Source organism: Hyla sarda, chromosome 7 (genome assembly GCF_029499605.1).
Source record: "Hyla sarda isolate aHylSar1 chromosome 7, aHylSar1.hap1, whole genome shotgun sequence".
Taxonomy (NCBI): Eukaryota; Metazoa; Chordata; class Amphibia; order Anura; family Hylidae; genus Hyla; species Hyla sarda.
Window position 1 is genome coordinate 233,056,266 of NC_079195.1, and position 17,500 is coordinate 233,073,765.

Here is a 17,500-nt window from a genome sequence, read left to right on the forward strand (position 1 = left end):
GTTTAGGTTGGTGTGTCTGGTGTCTACGCTCTAGTGTAGGTTGGTGTGTCTGGTGTCTACGCTCTAGTGTAGGTTGCTGTCTCTCTCGGACAGGTGGGTAGTGTATACGCTCTGGTACACAGTGGGGATCAAAAGTTTGGGCACCCCAGGTAAAAAAAATTATTAATGTGTATTCAGAAGCCAAGGAAAGATGGAAAAATCTCCAAAAGGCATCAAATTACAGATTAAACATTCTTATAATATGTCACCAAAAGTTACATTTTATTTCCATCATTTACACTTTCAAAATAACAGAAAACAAAAAAATGGTGTCTGCAAAAGTTTGTGCCCCCTCCAGAGTTAATATCTTGTACTGCCCCCTTTAGCAAGTATCACAGCTTGTAAACGCTTTTTGTAGCAGCCAAGTCTTTCAATTCTTGTTTGAGGTATCTTTGTTCATTCTTCCCTACAAAAGTCTTCCAGTTCTTTGAGATTTCTGGGCTGTCTGTCACGCACTGCTCTTTTAAGGTCTATCCATAGATTTTCATTTATGTTGAGGTCAGGAGATTGTGAAGGCCATGGTAAAACCTTCAGTTTATGCCTCTTGATGTAATCCCCCGTGGATTTCGAGGTATGTTTAGGATCATTATCCATTTGTAGAAGCCATCCTCTCTTTAACTTCAGCTTTTTCACAGATGGCATCAAGTTAGCATCCAAAATTTGCTTACATTTTATTGAATCAATTTTTCCATCTACTCGTGAGATGTTCCCTGCATTATCGGCAAGGTAATTGCCGATACCAATAATGCCCAAAATCGTGATGATCGGCCATACCAATAATCGGTCGATCCCTAATTTTAACCTCATCAGTCCACAGAACTTGTTTCCAAAATGCATCAGGCTTGTCTATATGTTCATTTGCAAAGATCAAACGCTGATTTTTGTGGTGAGGACGTAGAAGAGGTTTTCTTCTGATGACTCTTCCATGAAGACCATATTTGTACAAGTATCTCTTTATAGTGGAATAGTGAACCACAACTCCAGTGTCTGCCAGATCTTTCTGGAGGGATTGTGCAGTCAAACGTGGGTTTTGAATTGTTTTTCTCACAATCCTGCGAGCTGTTCTATTTTTCTTGGTCTTCCAGATCTTGCTTTAACTTCCACTGTTCCTGATGACTGCCATTTCTTAATTACATTCCGAACAGAGGATATTGACATCTGAAAACATTTTCCTTTCTCCAGCTTTGTGAGCGTCAACTATTTTCAGTTTCAGATTTCAAAACTGCTTAGAAGAACCCATGGTGCTGATTGTTGGGGCAAGGTCAGAGGAATCTGGGCATTTAACCCCCTTCCCGCTATAGGACGTATGCATACGTCCAATCATCCGACAGATTCGCGCAATTGGACGTATGCATACGTCGTAGCGATCTCCGGCACTGCCGCAGGCAGCACAGGAGATCGGCGACGGGACGCGGCTGTCAATCAGTCGGAGTCCTGCCGGAGCCGGTATAGGTTTGGTGTGTCTGGTGTCTACGCTCTGGTGTAGGTTGGGGGATCTGGGGGGGGGTCTACGCTCTGGTCTAGGTTGGGGGGGGTCTGGGGGTGTCTACGCTCTGGTCTAGGTTGGGGGGTCTGGGGGGGTCTACGCTCTGGTCTAGGTTGGGGGGGGGGTCTACGCTCTGGTCTAGGTTGGGGGGGTCTACGCTCTGGTCTAGGTTGGGGGGGTCTACGCTCTGGTCTAGGTTGGGGGGTCTACGCTCTGGTCTAGGTTGGGGGGGTCTGGGGGGTCTACGCTCTGGTCTAGGTTGGGGGGGGTCTACGCTCTGGTCTAGGTTGGGGGGGGGTCTGGGGGGTCTACGCTCTGGTCTAGGTTGGGGGGGTCGTCTGGGGGGTCTACGCTCTGGTCTAGGTTGGGGGGGGTCGTCTGGGGGGTCTACGCTCTGGTCTAGGTTGGGGGGGGGTCGTCTGGGGGGTCTACGCTCTGGTCTAGGTTGGGGGGGGTCTGGGGGGTCTACGCTCTGGTCTAGGTTCTGGGGGGTCTGGGGGGTCTACGCTCTGGTCTAGGTTGGGGGGTCTACGCTCTGGTCTAGGTTGGGGGTCTACGCTCTGGTCTAGGTTGGGGGGGGGGGGGTCTGGGGGGGTCTACGCTCTGGTCTAGGTTGGGGGGGGGGTCTACGCTCTGGTCTAGGTTGGGGGGGGGTCTGGGGGGTCTACGCTCTGGTCTAGGTTGGGGGGGGTCTGGGGGGTCTACGCTCTGGTCTAGGTTGGGGGGGGGGTCTGGGGGGTCTACGCTCTGGTCTAGGTTGGGGGGGGGGTCTGGGGGGTCTACGCTCTGGTCTAGGTTGGGGGGGTCTACGCTCTGGTCTAGGTTGGGGGGGGGGGGGTCTGGGGGGGTCTACGCTCTGGTCTAGGTTGGGGGGGGGGGTCTGGGGGGGGTCTACGCTCTGGTCTGGGGGGGGTCTACGCTCTGGTCTAGGCTCTGCTCTAGGTTGGGGGGGGGGGGGTCTACGCTCTGGTCTAGGTTGGGGGGGGGGGGTCTGGGGGGTCTACGCTCCGGTCTAGGTTGGGGGGGGGGGGGTCTGGGGGGTCTACGCTCCGGTCTAGGTTGGGGGGGGGGGGGGGTCTGGGGGGTCTACGCTCCGGTCTAGGTTGGGGGGGGGGGGGGGGGGGGGGGGTCTGGGGGGTCCTACGCTCCGGTCTAGGTTGGGGGGGGGGGTCTGGGGGGTCCTACGCTCCGGTCTAGGTTGGGGGGGGGGGGTCTGGGGGGTCTACGCTCCGGTCTAGGTTGGGGGGGGGGGGGGTCTGGGGGGTCCTACGCTCCGGTCTAGGTTGGGGGGTTGTCTGGAACACATCTGGTATGTACACTCCTCTATATCTTGGCGATAATGTATATACAGTTTCTGGAGTAATGTAGAAATTTTATGAATACAAGTCTATTTCTATGGAGATATGAGGATCAGAAGACGCACCGTGTGTACAGGAACTGATCATCAGAAAATGACGGAAAACAACAACGACCACGAGTGTGAAGGAAACGTCAGCACCTCCGCCCATAGCAACCAATCAGAGCGCAGCTTCTCTCATCTCCCTCCCCTAGTAACCGGAGCTGTCTTCTGATTGTAGCCGCTCAGTTGCCGCCGATGTCTATGTGATTATAATGGACAGGGCCGCGGTATTACAGCGCTGAACATGAAGACTGTAACAATCCAATCACCTCCATGTACCGGAACATCCGCAGTAACAGCCGAACACCTCCCCCCACGGAAAGGAAATGGTACAACCCGAGCGCGTTACTCTCCAATCAGAGCTCAGTTCATCAGCCAGGCCCCGCCCCGTCCCACCCCGCCGTCTCCATGGAGACCGGAGCCGCTTCCTGCAAACTTCATCTGAACTGTGGAGTCCGAGTGTGAGTAACAAATGTGAGTGAGGGGCCCCAAGGAGTGACAGTGACCCGTGTGAGGGGCCCCTAGGGGTGACAGTGACCCGTGTGAGGGGCCCCAAGGGGTGACAGTGACCCGTGTGAGGGGCCCCAAGGAGTGACAGTGACCCGTGTGAGGGGCCCCTAGGGGTGACAGTGACCCGTGTGAGGGGCCCCAAGGAGTGACAGTGACCCGTGTGAGGGGCCCCTAGGGGTGACAGTGACCCGTGTGAGGGGCCCCAAGGAGTGACAGTGACCCGTGTGAGGGGCCCCTAGGGGTGACAGTGACCCGTGTGAGGGGCCCCAAGGGGTGACAGTGACCCGTGTGAGGGGCCCCAAGGGGTGACAGTGACCCGTGTGAGGGGCCCCAAGGAGTGACAGTGACCCGTGTGAGGGGCCCCAAGGGGTGACAGTGACCCGTGTGAGGGGCCCCAAGGAGTGACAGTGACCCGTGTGAGGGGCCCCTAGGGGTGACAGTGACCCGTGTGAGGGGCCCCAAGGAGTGACAGTGACCCGTGTGAGGGGCCCCAAGGAGTGACAGTGACCCGTGTGAGGGGCCCCAAGGAGTGACAGTGACCCGTGTGAGGGGCCCCAAGGAGTGACAGTGACCCGTGTGAGGGGCCCCTAGGGGTGACAGTGACCCGTGTGAGGGGCCCCAAGGAGTGACAGTGACCCGTGTGAGGGGCCCCTAGGGGTGACAGTGACCCGTGTGAGGGGCCTCAAGGAGTGACAGTGACCCGTGTGAGGGGCCCCAAGGAGTGACAGTGACCCGTGTGAGGGGCCCCAAGGAGTGACAGTGACCCGTGTGAGGGGCCCCTAGGGGTGACAGTGACCCGTGTGAGGGGCCCCAAGGGGTGACAGTGACCCGTGTGAGGGGCCCCAAGGGGTGACAGTGACCCGTGTGAGGGGCCCCAAGGAGTGACAGTGACCCGTGTGAGGGGCCCCAAGGGGTGACAGTGACCCGTGTGAGGGGCCCCAAGGAGTGACAGTGACCCGTGTGAGGGGCCCCTAGGGGTGACAGTGACCCGTGTGAGGGGCCCCAAGGAGTGACAGTGACCCGTGTGAGGGGCCCCAAGGAGTGACAGTGACCCGTGTGAGGGGCCCCAAGGAGTGACAGTGACCCGTGTGAGGGGCCCCAAGGAGTGACAGTGACCCGTGTGAGGGGCCCCTAGGGGTGACAGTGACCCGTGTGAGGGGCCCCAAGGAGTGACAGTGACCCGTGTGAGGGGCCCCTAGGGGTGACAGTGACCCGTGTGAGGGGCCTCAAGGAGTGACAGTGACCCGTGTGAGGGGCCCCAAGGAGTGACAGTGACCCGTGTGAGGGGCCCCAAGGAGTGACAGTGACCCGTGTGAGGGGCCCCTAGGGGTGACAGTGACCCGTGTGAGGGGCCCCAAGGAGTGACAGTGACCCGTGTGAGGGGCCCCAAGGAGTGACAGTGACCCGTGTGAGGGGCCCCAAGGAGTGACAGTGACCCGTGTGAGGGGCCCCTAGGGGTGACAGTGACCCGTGTGAGGGGCCCCAAGGAGTGACAGTGACCCGTGTGAGGGGCCCCAAGGGGTGACAGTGACCCGTGTGAGGGGCCCCTACGGGTGACAGTGACCCGTGTGAGGGGCCCCTAGGGGTGACAGTGACCCGTGTGAGGGGCCCCTAGGGGTGACAGTGACCCGTGTGAGGGGCCCCAAGGAGTGACAGTGACCCGTGTGAGGGGCCCCAAGGAGTGACAGTGACCCGTGTGAGGGGCCCCAAGGGGTGACAGTGACCCGTGTGAGGGGCCCCTAGGAGTGACAGTGACCCGTGTGAGGGGCCCCAAGGAGTGACAGTGACCCGTGTGAGGGGCCCCTAGGAGTGACAGTGACCCGTGTGAGGGGGCCCCTAGGAGTGACAGTGACCCGTGTGAGGGGCCCCAAGGGGTGACAGTGACCCGTGTGAGGGGCCCCAAGGGGTGACAGTGACCCGTGTGAGGGGCCCCTAGGGGTGACAGTGACCCGTGTGAGGGGCCCCAAGGAGTGACAGTGACCCGTGTGAGGGGCCCCAAGGAGTGACAGTGACCCGTGTGAGGGGCCCCTAGGGGTGACAGTGACCCGTGTGAGGGGCCCCTAGGAGTGACAGTGACCCGTGTGAGGGGCCCCTAGGAGTGACAGTGACCCGTGTGAGGGGCCCCTAGGAGTGACAGTGACCCGTGTGAGGGGCCCCTAGGGGTGACAGTGACCCGTGTGAGGGGCCCCTAGGGGTGACAGTGACCCGTGTGAGGGGCCCCAAGGAGTGACAGTGACCCGTGTGAGGGGCCCCTAGGGGTGACAGTGACCCGTGTGAGGGGCTCCTAGGAGTGACAGTGACCCGTGTGAGGGGCCCCTAGGGGTGACAGTGACCCGTGTGAGGGGCCCCTAGGGGTGACAGTGACCCGTGTGAGGGGCCCCTAGGGGTGACAGTGACCCGTGTGAGGGGCCCCAAGGAGTGACAGTGACCCGTGTGAGGGGCCCCAAGGGGTGACAGTGACCCGTGTGAGGAGCTCCTAGGAGTGACAGTGACCCGTGTGAGGGGCCCCTAGGGGTGACAGTGACCCGTGTGAGGGGCCCCTAGGGGTGACAGTGACCCGTGTGAGGGGCCCCTAGGGGTGACAGTGACTCGTGTGAGGGGCCCCTAGGAGTGACAGTGACCCGTGTGAGGGGCCCCTAGGGGTGACAGTGACCCGTGTGAGGGGCCCCTAGGGGTGACAGTGACCCGTGTGAGGGGCCCCAAGGAGTGACAGTGACCCGTGTGAGGGGCCCCAAGGGGTGACAGTGACCCGTGTGAGGGGCCCCTAGGGGTGACAGTGACCCGTGTGAGGGGCCCCTGGGGTGACAGTGACCCGTGTGAGGGGCCCCTAGGGGTGACAGTGACCCGTGTGAGGGGCCCCAAGGGGTGACAGTGACGCGTGTGAGGGGCCCCAAGGGGTGACAGTGACCCGTGTGAGGGGCCCCAAGGAGTGACAGTGACCCGTGTGAGGGGCCCCAAGGGGTGACAGTGACCCGTGTGAGGGGCCCCTAGGGGTGACAGTGACCCGTGTGAGGGGCCCCTAGGGGTGACAGTGACCCGTGTGAGGGGCCCCTAGGGGTGACAGTGACCCGTGTGAGGGGCCCCAAGGGGTGACAGTGACGCGTGTGAGGGGCCCCTAGGGGTGACAGTGACCCGTGTGAGGGGCCCCCTAGGGGTGACAGTGACCCGTGTGAGGGGCCCCTAGGGGTGACAGTGACCCGTGTGAGGGGCCCCTAGGGGTGACAGTGACCCGTGTGAGGGGCCCCTAGGGGTGACAGTGACCCGTGTGAGGGGGCCCCTAGGGGTGACAGTGACCCGTGTGAGGGGCCCCTAGGGGTGACAGTGACCCGTGTGAGGGGCCCCTAGGGGTGACAGTGACCCGTGTGAGGGGCCCCTAGGGGTGACAGTGACCCGTGTGAGGGGCCCCTAGGGGTGACAGTGACCCGTGTGAGGGGCCCCTAGGGGTGACAGTGACCCGTGTGAGGGGCCCCTAGGGGTGACAGTGACCCGTGTGAGGGGCCCCAAGGGGTGACAGTGACCCGTGTGAGGGGCCCCCTAGGGGTGACAGTGACCCGTGTGAGGGGCCCCAAGGGGTGACAGTGACCCGTGTGAGGGGCCCCTAGGGGTGACAGTGACCCGTGTGAGGGGCCCCTAGGGGTGACAGTGACCCGTGTGAGGGGCCCCAAGGGGTGACAGTGACCCCTGTGAGGGGCCCCTAGGGGTGACAGTGACCCGTGTGAGGGGCCCCTAGGGGTGACAGTGACCCGTGTGAGGGGCCCCTAGGGGTGACAGTGACCCGTGTGAGGGGCCCCTAGGGGTGACCTGTGAGCGGTATTGGGGTGTGAGTGCCCCTATAAGTCACAATGACCTGTATTGGGATAGGAGTGACCCCTGAGATCATCTAATGCAGTGGTCTCCACAATGTCCCAGCATGTCTGACCTATGGTTGGGAAACTCTCAGATATTCTCTGTTATTTCCTATTTTTGGGGCTGCGGTATTTATCCCCCCCGTCCCCACATGACCCGCACCCAGCGGCTGCTTTGGTTTTTCAGGCATTATGGCGGATTTGGGCCATCACCGCTGCCATAACTGTAATATGGTTTTCCGCTCCCTCCTGCTCCTGGAGAAGCACAGAGAGAAGTTCTGCATCGGAAGCCAAATAGGAGACCCGACCGTCCTGGGCCCCCGATACACGGGGCCACACGCATCCGGCGCCAGAGAGTTCCCCCGCCTGGCGGAGACGCCTGATTTCAAGGTGAACGTCATTGTCATAGACCCCCATAATGGGGTGAAGTCCTATTATGGCAGAAAGACCCCGATATTGTATATTGTTCTCCAAACTGTGGACCTTTGGATGTTGCAAAAACTACAACTCCCAGCATGCCCGGACAGCCAATGGCTGTCCGGGCATGCTGGGAGTTTTAGTTTTGCAACATCTGGAGTTCCACAGTTTGGAGACCACCGCTGTACATGTTTTGTCCCATTGTACTAAATACAATGTAACGAACTTCTGCTGTAGACACGAGAGAGCATCGCACGACTGAGGGCGAGAGAGAACCTGCTGAATGAGCGGGAACAACGTCTGATCGGTGAATATGGGGGGACGACGGGGACCCTCACGGACAGCAAAGCGTTAACTAACCTGACGGAAGAGGTAGGTGACGAACCACGAATCCCAGCGATGCTGGTAAAGACCCCATACTGTGTATAATATATAACAATAACCCCATACTGTGTATAATATATAACAATAACCCCATACTGTGTATAGTATATAACAATAACCCCATACTGTGTATAATATATAACAATAACCCCATACTGTGTATAATATATATAACAATAACCCCATACTGTGTATAATATATAACAATAACCCCTCATACTGTGTATAATATATAACAATAACCCCATACTGTGTATAATATATAACAATAACCCCTCATACTGTGTATAATATATAACAATAACCCCTCATACTGTGTATAATATATAACAATAACCCCATACTGTGTATAATATATAACAATAACCCCATACTGTGTATAATATATAACAATAACCCCATACTGTGTATAATATATAACAATAACCCCTCATACTGTGTATAATATATATAACAATAACCCCATACTGTGTATAATATATAACAATAACCCCATACTGTGTATAATATATAACAATAACCCCATACTGTATATAATATATAACAATAACCCCATACTGTGTATAATATATAACAATAACCCCATACTGTGTATAATATATATAACAATAACCCCATACTGTGTATAATATATATAACAATAACCCCATACTGTGTATAATATATAACAATAACCCCATACTGTGTATAATATATATAACAATAACCCCATACTGTGTATAATATATAACAATAACCCCATACTGTGTATAATATATAACAATAACCCCATACTGTGTATAATATATAACAATAACCCCATACTGTGTATAATATATAACAATAACCCCATACTGTGTATAATATATAACAATAACCCCTCATACTGTGTATAATATATATAACAATAACCCCATACTGTGTATAATATATATAACAATAACCCCATACTGTGTATAATATATAACAATAACCCCCTACTGTGTATAATATATAACAATAACCCCATACTGTGTATAATATATAACAATAACCCCCCATACTGTGTATAATATATAACAATAACCCCATACTGTGTATAATATATAACAATAACCCCTCATACTGTGTATAATATATAACAATAACCCCATACTGTGTATAATATATAACAATAACCCCATACTGTGTATAATATATAACAATAACCCCATACTGTGTATAATATATATAACAATAACCCCATACTGTGTATAATATATAACAATAACCCCATACTGTGTATAATATATAACAATAACCCCATACTGTGTATAATATATAACAATAACCCCATACTGTGTATAATATATAACAATAACCTCATACTGTGTATAATATATAACAATAACCCCATACTGTGTATAATATATAACAATAACCCCATACTGTGTATAATATATAACAATAACCTCATACTGTGTATAATATATAACAATAACCCCATACTGTGTATAATATATAACAATAACCCCATACTGTGTATAATATATAACAATAACCCCATACTGTGTATAATATATAACAATAACCCCTCATACTGTGTATAATATATAACAATAACCTCATACTGTGTATAATATATATAACAATAACCCCATACTGTGTATAATATATAACAATAACCCCATACTGTGTATAATATATATAACAATAACCCCTCATACTGTGTATAATATATAACAATAACCCCACACTGTGTATAATATATATAACAATAACCCCATACTGTGTATAATATATATATAACAATAACCCCATACTGTGTATAATATATAACAATAACCCCACACTGTGTATAATATATATAACAATAACCCCATACTGTGTATAATATATATAACAATAACCCCATACTGTGTATAATATATATAACAATAACCCCATACTGTGTATAATATATATAACAATAACCCCATACTGTGTATAATATATATAACAATAACCCCATACTGTGTATAATATATATAACAATAACCCCATACTGTGTATAATATATAACAATAACCCCATACTGTGTATAATATATATAACAATAACCCCTCATACTGTGTATAATATATAACAATAACCCCACACTGTGTATAATATATATAACAATAACCCCATACTGTGTATAATATATATATAACAATAACCCCATACTGTGTATAATATATAACAATAACCCCATACTGTGTATAATATATATAACAATAACCCCATACTGTGTATAATATATATAACAATAACCCCATACTGTGTATAATATATATAACAATAACCCCATACTGTGTATAATATATAACAATAACCCCATACTGTGTATAATATATAACAATAACCTTTATACAGTAGATTAAAGCCGTATATAGTGTCACATTGTAGAGGTTTATATATATGACTTCTCTCTGGACTTGGACTTTACATTTGTTTCTCCTTTTGTCTCAGTTCCACAAGTTGAGGAAATCTCTGGAGGTCTCTGTCCCGACTCTTCGTACTTATCAGTTTCAGGTAATGATGGAGGAACTCCGACCCTGACAGATATAGGGGGACAAGTCTCCTGGAACCTAACTGATCATAAAGGGCAACGGCGCTGGGACCCCACAATCTTATCTTAGCACAGGGGGAATGTCTTAGTGTTTAAAGGGGTACTCCGCTGCTCAGCATTTAGAACAAACTGTTCCGAACGCTGGAGCCGGGAGCTCGTGATGTCATAGCCACGCCCACTCATGATGTCATGTCCCGCCCCCTCAATGCAAGTCTATGGGAGGGGGCGTGACAGCAGCTTGTTTTGGGCCCGGAGTGACATTTTGGCCCATTATGGCCCATTATGGCCCAGTGCGCAGCAGGTAAGTACAGGTTTATTTTTTTTATATACATGTAGAATGGACATTCATCTAAAATGTCCTCTGAGCTGACCAGGTCCACCGTAGCAAGATTGTGGTGTCCTGATCAGATGGCGAGGGGAGGGTCCCTACCTGCCCCTAAATATGCCCCTCTGTGCCCCTTATGTCTAAATATGTCCCTCTGTGCCCCCTTATCTACAAATATGCCTCTCTGTGCTCCCTTATCTATAAATATGCCCCTCTAGCTATAAATATGCCCCTCTGTGCCCCCTTATCTATAAATATGCCCCTCTAGCTATAAATATGCCTCTCTGTGCCCCCTTATCTATAAATATGCCGCTCTGTGCCCCCTTATCTATAAATATGCCCCTCTAGCTATAAATATGCCCCTCTGTGCCCCCTTATCTATAAATATGCCGCTCTGTGCCCCCTTATCTATAAATATGCCCCTCTAGCTATAAATATGCCTCTCTGTGCCCCCTTATCTATAAATATGCCGCTCTGTGCCCCCTTATCTATAAATATGCCCCTCTAGCTATAAATATGCCTCTCTGTGCCCCCTTATCTATAAATATGCCGCTCTGTGCCCCCTTATCTATAAATATGCCCCTCTAGCTATAAATATGCCCCTCTGTGCCCCCTTATCTATAAATATGCCGCTCTGTGCCCCCTTATCTATAAATATGCCCCTCTAGCTATAAATATGCCTCTCTGTGCCCCCTTATCTATAAATATGCCTCTCTGTGCCCCCTTATCTATAAATATGCCCCTCTAGCTATAAATATGCCTCTCTGTGCCCCCTTATCTATTAATATGCCCCTCTGTGCCCCCTTATCTATAAATGTGCCCCCTTATCTATAAATATGCCTCTCTGTGCCCCCTTATCTATAAATATGCCCCTCTATCTATAAATATGCCCCTCTGTGCCCCCTTGAGTATAAATATGCCCCCTGTACCCTCATGTATATATATATTCGCCCTATATTCGCTATGTATAAATATTCCCCTCAGTGCCCCCATGTATATATATGCCCCCTGTACCCTCATGTATAAATATGCCCCTCTGTGCCCCCATGTATAAATATGCCCCCTGTACCCTCATGTATATATATATATTCGCCCTGTACCCTCATGTATAAATATTCCCCTCAGTGCCCCCATGTATATATATGCCCCCTGTACCCTCATGTATAAATATGCCCCTCTGTGCCCCCATGTATAAATATGCCCCCTGTACCCTCATGTATATATATATATTCGCCCTGTACCCTCATGTATAAATATTCCCCTCAGTGCCCCCATGTATATATATGCCCCCTGTACCCTCATGTATAAATATGCCCCTCTGTGCCCCATGTATAAATATGCCCCCTGTACCCTCATGTATAAATATGCCCCCTGTACCCTCATGTATATATATTCGCCCTGTACCCTCATGTATAAATATTCCCCTCAGTGCCCCCATGTATATATATGCCCCCTGTACCCTCATGTATAAATATGCCCCTCTGTGCCCCATGTATAAATATGCCCCCCTGTACCCTCATGTATAAATATGCCCCCTGTACCCTCATGTATATATATTCGCCCTGTACCCTCATGTATAAATATTCCCCTCAGTGCCCCCATGTATATATATGCCCCCTGTACCCTCATGTATAAATATGCCCCTCTGTGCCCCCATGTATAAATATGCCCCCTGTACCCTCATGTATAAATATGCCCCCTGTACCCTCATGTGTGTGTGTGTGTGTAATATATATATATATATAAAGATATAACAACAATAATACATACCTAGTCCAGGTTCCAACGATGGACGGAGCTCTCTCTTCCAGCACTGCAGCCTATGAGCCGCAGCCCCGGGATTTCTCGGTCGGCGCAATGACATCAAATCATTGCGCCGGCCTGCCGGGGGGGGGGGTCGCGTCCCAGACGCTCTGCCATTCTCTGTAGTGCGTGTACCCCTGCACCTCCCTGGCAAAGCCACTGTCAGTGATACTCTTAAAAGGCCGCAGCGGCTGCCTGGGAGGTAAAAAAAAAAAAAAAGGGGAGCACATCTGCGCCCCCTTTATAGAGGCTGCAGCTGCGCCTGAGGCGACTCATGGCAGCTACAGCTGAAACGTTGCATGTCTCTGTATTTGAAAATGGAATAAAACCCCCAAAGTTTTGCATTTATCTGAGTGTTGCAGCCATCTTTATTTTTTTTGTTTGTTTTCATGACAGGTTCACTTTATTGTACGATCCTTCTCAGATCAGAGGCCTCCATCTCTATTACAGTATAGAGCAGTAGTCTCCAACCTGTGGACCTCCAGATGTTGCAAAACTACAACTCCCAGCATGCCCGGACAGCCAACGGCTGTCCGGGCATGCTGGGAGTTGTAGTTTTGCAACATCTGGATGTCCGCAGGTTGGAGACCACTGGTATAGAGCATTTAGAAGGGAGCGGAGTTTGAATCAGGGTTGTCCACCTAGAGGGCGTCTCTGGTATTACAGTATTGATTGCCTTATTTATCCTGCACACTGCTGTACATTTGGTTGTCGCAGCACCGCCATATCCACATATACTGCACCTGGTAAACAATGAAAGGAACGCAGCTCTAACCTCTGCTGGACGGTGGTGCTGGGACCCAGACCTATCACAAAGCCTGTTCTAATGATGGCTCCTTAAAGGGGTACTCCACTGGAGAAAAAAAAAATTTAAATCAACTGGTGCCAGAAAGTTAAACAGATTTGTAAATTGCTTCTATTTAAAATCTTAATTCTTCCAGTACTTATCAGCTGCTGTATGCTCCACAGGAAGTTGTGTAGTTCTTTCCAGTCTGACCACACTGCTCTCTGCTGACACCTCTATCTATTTTAGGAACTGTCCAGAGTAGGATCAAATCCCCATAGCAAACCTCTCCTGCTCCGGACAGTTCCTAAAATAGACAGAGGTGGCAGCAGAGAGCAATATGGTCAGACAGAAAGGAAATTCATAAAGAAAATAAATTCCTGTGGAGCAAATAGCAGCTGATAAGTACTGGAAAGATTAAGATTTTTTTAATAGAAGTAATTTACAAATCTGTTTAACTTTCTGGCACCAGTTGATTAAAAAAATAATGTTTTCCAGGGGAGTACCCCTTTAATGTTATAATCCCAGAAAACCCCTTTAACAACAGGAGGTGAAGCTATAGAATGATCCGTACTGTAGTGACGTCATGTACTTATCACAGGCCGAGCCTGGACCTTCCTATCACTGGGATAGAGAGTACCAAGAGCGCATCCAGGAAATGACGGAAGCTCACGAGCGACATCTCGCCGACATACATTCACGGAACCAGGCGCTGGAGATGCAGAGAGAAGGTCGGTGCCGTCCTCTGTTCTATAGGTCATGTGTTCTGGATACACGAGGAGTGTCAGGGGGAGGAGGTCATTGGTGTCTGGAAAAGCATTAGGATCCCATATAGGGATCAGTATAGGAACCATCTTCATCTGGATGTAATCTGCTCCCGGCCTCTGTATTCGTAGCCGATCTCATCTGTATTTTCATGTCCTTGAAATTGCAGAAATCCGCCAGCGCCTGTCAGACGTGGTCAGCAGCGGCAGCTCCACCAGCCACATCGAACAGATGCTCCTGGAATTAAAGGCCCAAGAGGAGAAGAACCAACTGGCCCTGGATGATCTAAGGGACCAAGTGGGGCTCATCCAGTCCGAGAGCAGGTAGGAGGGGTCACTGATAGTATTATGGGGGCACCGTCAGCGCCTGGGAGCTGGTGACATCACTTCGCTCCCCCCTTAATGTGGCTTTAACTGTTATATATATATATATATATATATATATATATTTATTAGTCCTGACTCCAGACTGATACATTGTGACAAACTATCAGTGCAAGAGAAAAGAACTGATGGCACTAGATGACTATATAATATATATATATATATATATATATGATGTGATGTGTATGAACTAGATGACTAATATATATATATATATATATATATATATGTGTGTATGGCACTAGATGACTATATATGTGATGTGTATGGCACTAGATGACTATATATATATATATATATAGTCATCTAGTGCCATACACATCACATATATATATACATGATGTGATGTGTATGACACTAGATGACTATATATGTGATGTGTATGGCACTAGATGACTATATATATGATGTGTATGGCACTAGATGACTATATATATGATGTGTATGGCACTAGATGACTATATATATGATGTGTATGGCACTAGATGACTATATATATGATGTGTATGGCACTAGATGACTATATATGTGATGTGTATGGCACTAGATGACTATATATATGATGTGTATGGCACTAGATGACTATATATGTGATGTGTATGGCACTAGATGACTATATATATGATGTGTATGGCACTAGATGACTATATATATGATGTGTATGGCACTAGATGACTATATATATGATGTGTATGGCACTAGATGACTATATATATGATGTGATGTGTATGACACTAGATGACTATATAAATATATATATATGTATATGTGATGTGTATGACACTAGATGACTATATATATATATATATATATATATATATAGATGTGTATGACACTAGATGACTATATATGTGATGTGTATGGCACTAGATGACTATACATATGATGTGATGTGTATGACACTAGATGACTATATATATATATGTGTGTGTATGGCACTAGATGACTATATATATATAATGTGATGTGTATGGCACTAGATGACTATATATATATATATATATATATATATAGATGTGTATGACACTAGATGACTATATATATATATATATATACAGTATGTGTATGGCACTAGATGACTATATATGTGATGTGTATGGCACTAGATGACTATATATATGTGATGTGTATGGCACTAGATGACTATATATATATATATATATATATATATAGATGTGTATGACACTAGATGACTATATATATATATACAGTATGTGTATGGCACTAGATGACTATATATGTGATGTGTATGGCACTAGATGACTATATATATGTGATGTGTATGGCACTAGATGACTATATATATATGATGTGATGTGTATGGCACTAGATGACTATATATATATATATATATATAGATGTGTATGACACTAGATGACTATATATATATATATGATGTGTATGACACTAGATGACTATATATATATGATGTGTATGGCACTAGATGACTATATATGTGATGTGTATGGCACTAGATGACTATATATATATGATGTGTATGGCACTAGATGACTATATATGTGATGTGTATGGCACTAGATGACTATATATATGATGTGATGTGTATGACACTAGATGACTATATATATATATATATATATATATATATATATGTGTGTGTATGGCACTAGATGACTATATATATATAATGTGATGTGTATGGCACTAGATGACTATATATTTGATGTGTATGGCACTAGATGACTATATATATATAATGTGTATGGCACTAGATGACTATATATGTGATGTGTATGGCACTAGATGACTATATATGTGATGTGTATGGCACTAGATGACTATATATATATGATGTGTATGGCACTAGATGACTATATATGTGATGTGTATGGCACTAGATGACTATACATATGATGTGATGTGTATGACACTAGATGACTATATATATATATATATATATATATATATATATATATTTCCAAATGGCGGAGGACAGCACAACCACTGTAAGTCTTGAGATAGTAATCTGGGTGCAATAGGAAAGAAACGTGGTCCCAGTCGCAGACCACATCCATAAATTCCAACAATAAGTCCAACAGCACTCACGGGTTCAAGTAAAAAACACAGCCGTGTTTATTTAAACCATGTTCAAATGCAACGTTTCAGTGATATCCACCACCTTGAAAAAGGTGGTGGATATCACTGAAACGTTGCATTTGAACATGGTTTAAATAAACACGGCTGTGTTTTTTACTTGAACCCGTGAGTGCTGTTGGACTTATTGTTGGTATATATATATATATATGTGTGTGTATGGCACTAGATGACTATATATATATAATGTGATGTGTATGGCACTAGATGACTATATATGTGATGTGTATGGCACTAGATGACTATATATATGTGATGTGTATGGCACTAGATGACTATATATTTGATGTGTATGGCACTAGATGACTATATATGTAATGTGTATGGCACTAGATGACTATATATATGATGTGTATGGCACTAGATGACTATATATATGATGTGTATGGCACTAGATGACTATATATATGATGTGTATGGCACTAGATGACTATATATATGATGTTTATGGCACTAGATGACTATATATATGATGTGTATGGCACTAGATGACTATATATATGATGTGTATGGCACTAGATGACTATATATATGATGTGTATGGCACTAGATGACTATATATATGATGTGTATGGCACTAGATGACTATATATATGATGTGTATGGCACTAGATGACTATATATATGATGTGTATGGCACTAGATGACTATATATATGATGTGTATGGCACTAGATGACTATATATATGATGTGTATGGCACTAGATGACTATATATA

The 17,500-nt window shown here is 47.5% G+C and overlaps 1 protein-coding gene across 3 annotated transcripts in view; it reads left to right on the forward strand.

Annotated features, from left to right (window-relative positions):
* The first annotated feature begins 2,817 nt into the window (after positions 1–2,817).
* Positions 2,818–17,500, forward strand: part of CCDC17 (coiled-coil domain containing 17) — a 78,754-nt gene continuing 64,071 nt past the window's right edge. The window contains exons 1-6 of one of the 3 annotated variants that reach the window (XM_056533079.1): positions 2,818–3,398; positions 7,467–7,669; positions 7,934–8,068; positions 10,508–10,570; positions 14,121–14,250; positions 14,454–14,607. In XM_056533079.1, coding sequence (XP_056389054.1) covers positions 3,251–3,398; positions 7,467–7,669; positions 7,934–8,068; positions 10,508–10,570; positions 14,121–14,250; positions 14,454–14,607 — 833 coding nt within the window. In that variant the 5' untranslated portion in view covers positions 2,818–3,250. Of the gene's footprint in view, positions 3,399–7,201; positions 7,359–7,466; positions 7,670–7,933; positions 8,069–10,507; positions 10,571–14,120; positions 14,251–14,453; positions 14,608–17,500 lie in introns of those variants that run through there. The other 2 variants (XM_056533080.1, XM_056533081.1) reach the window with 2 other exon arrangements.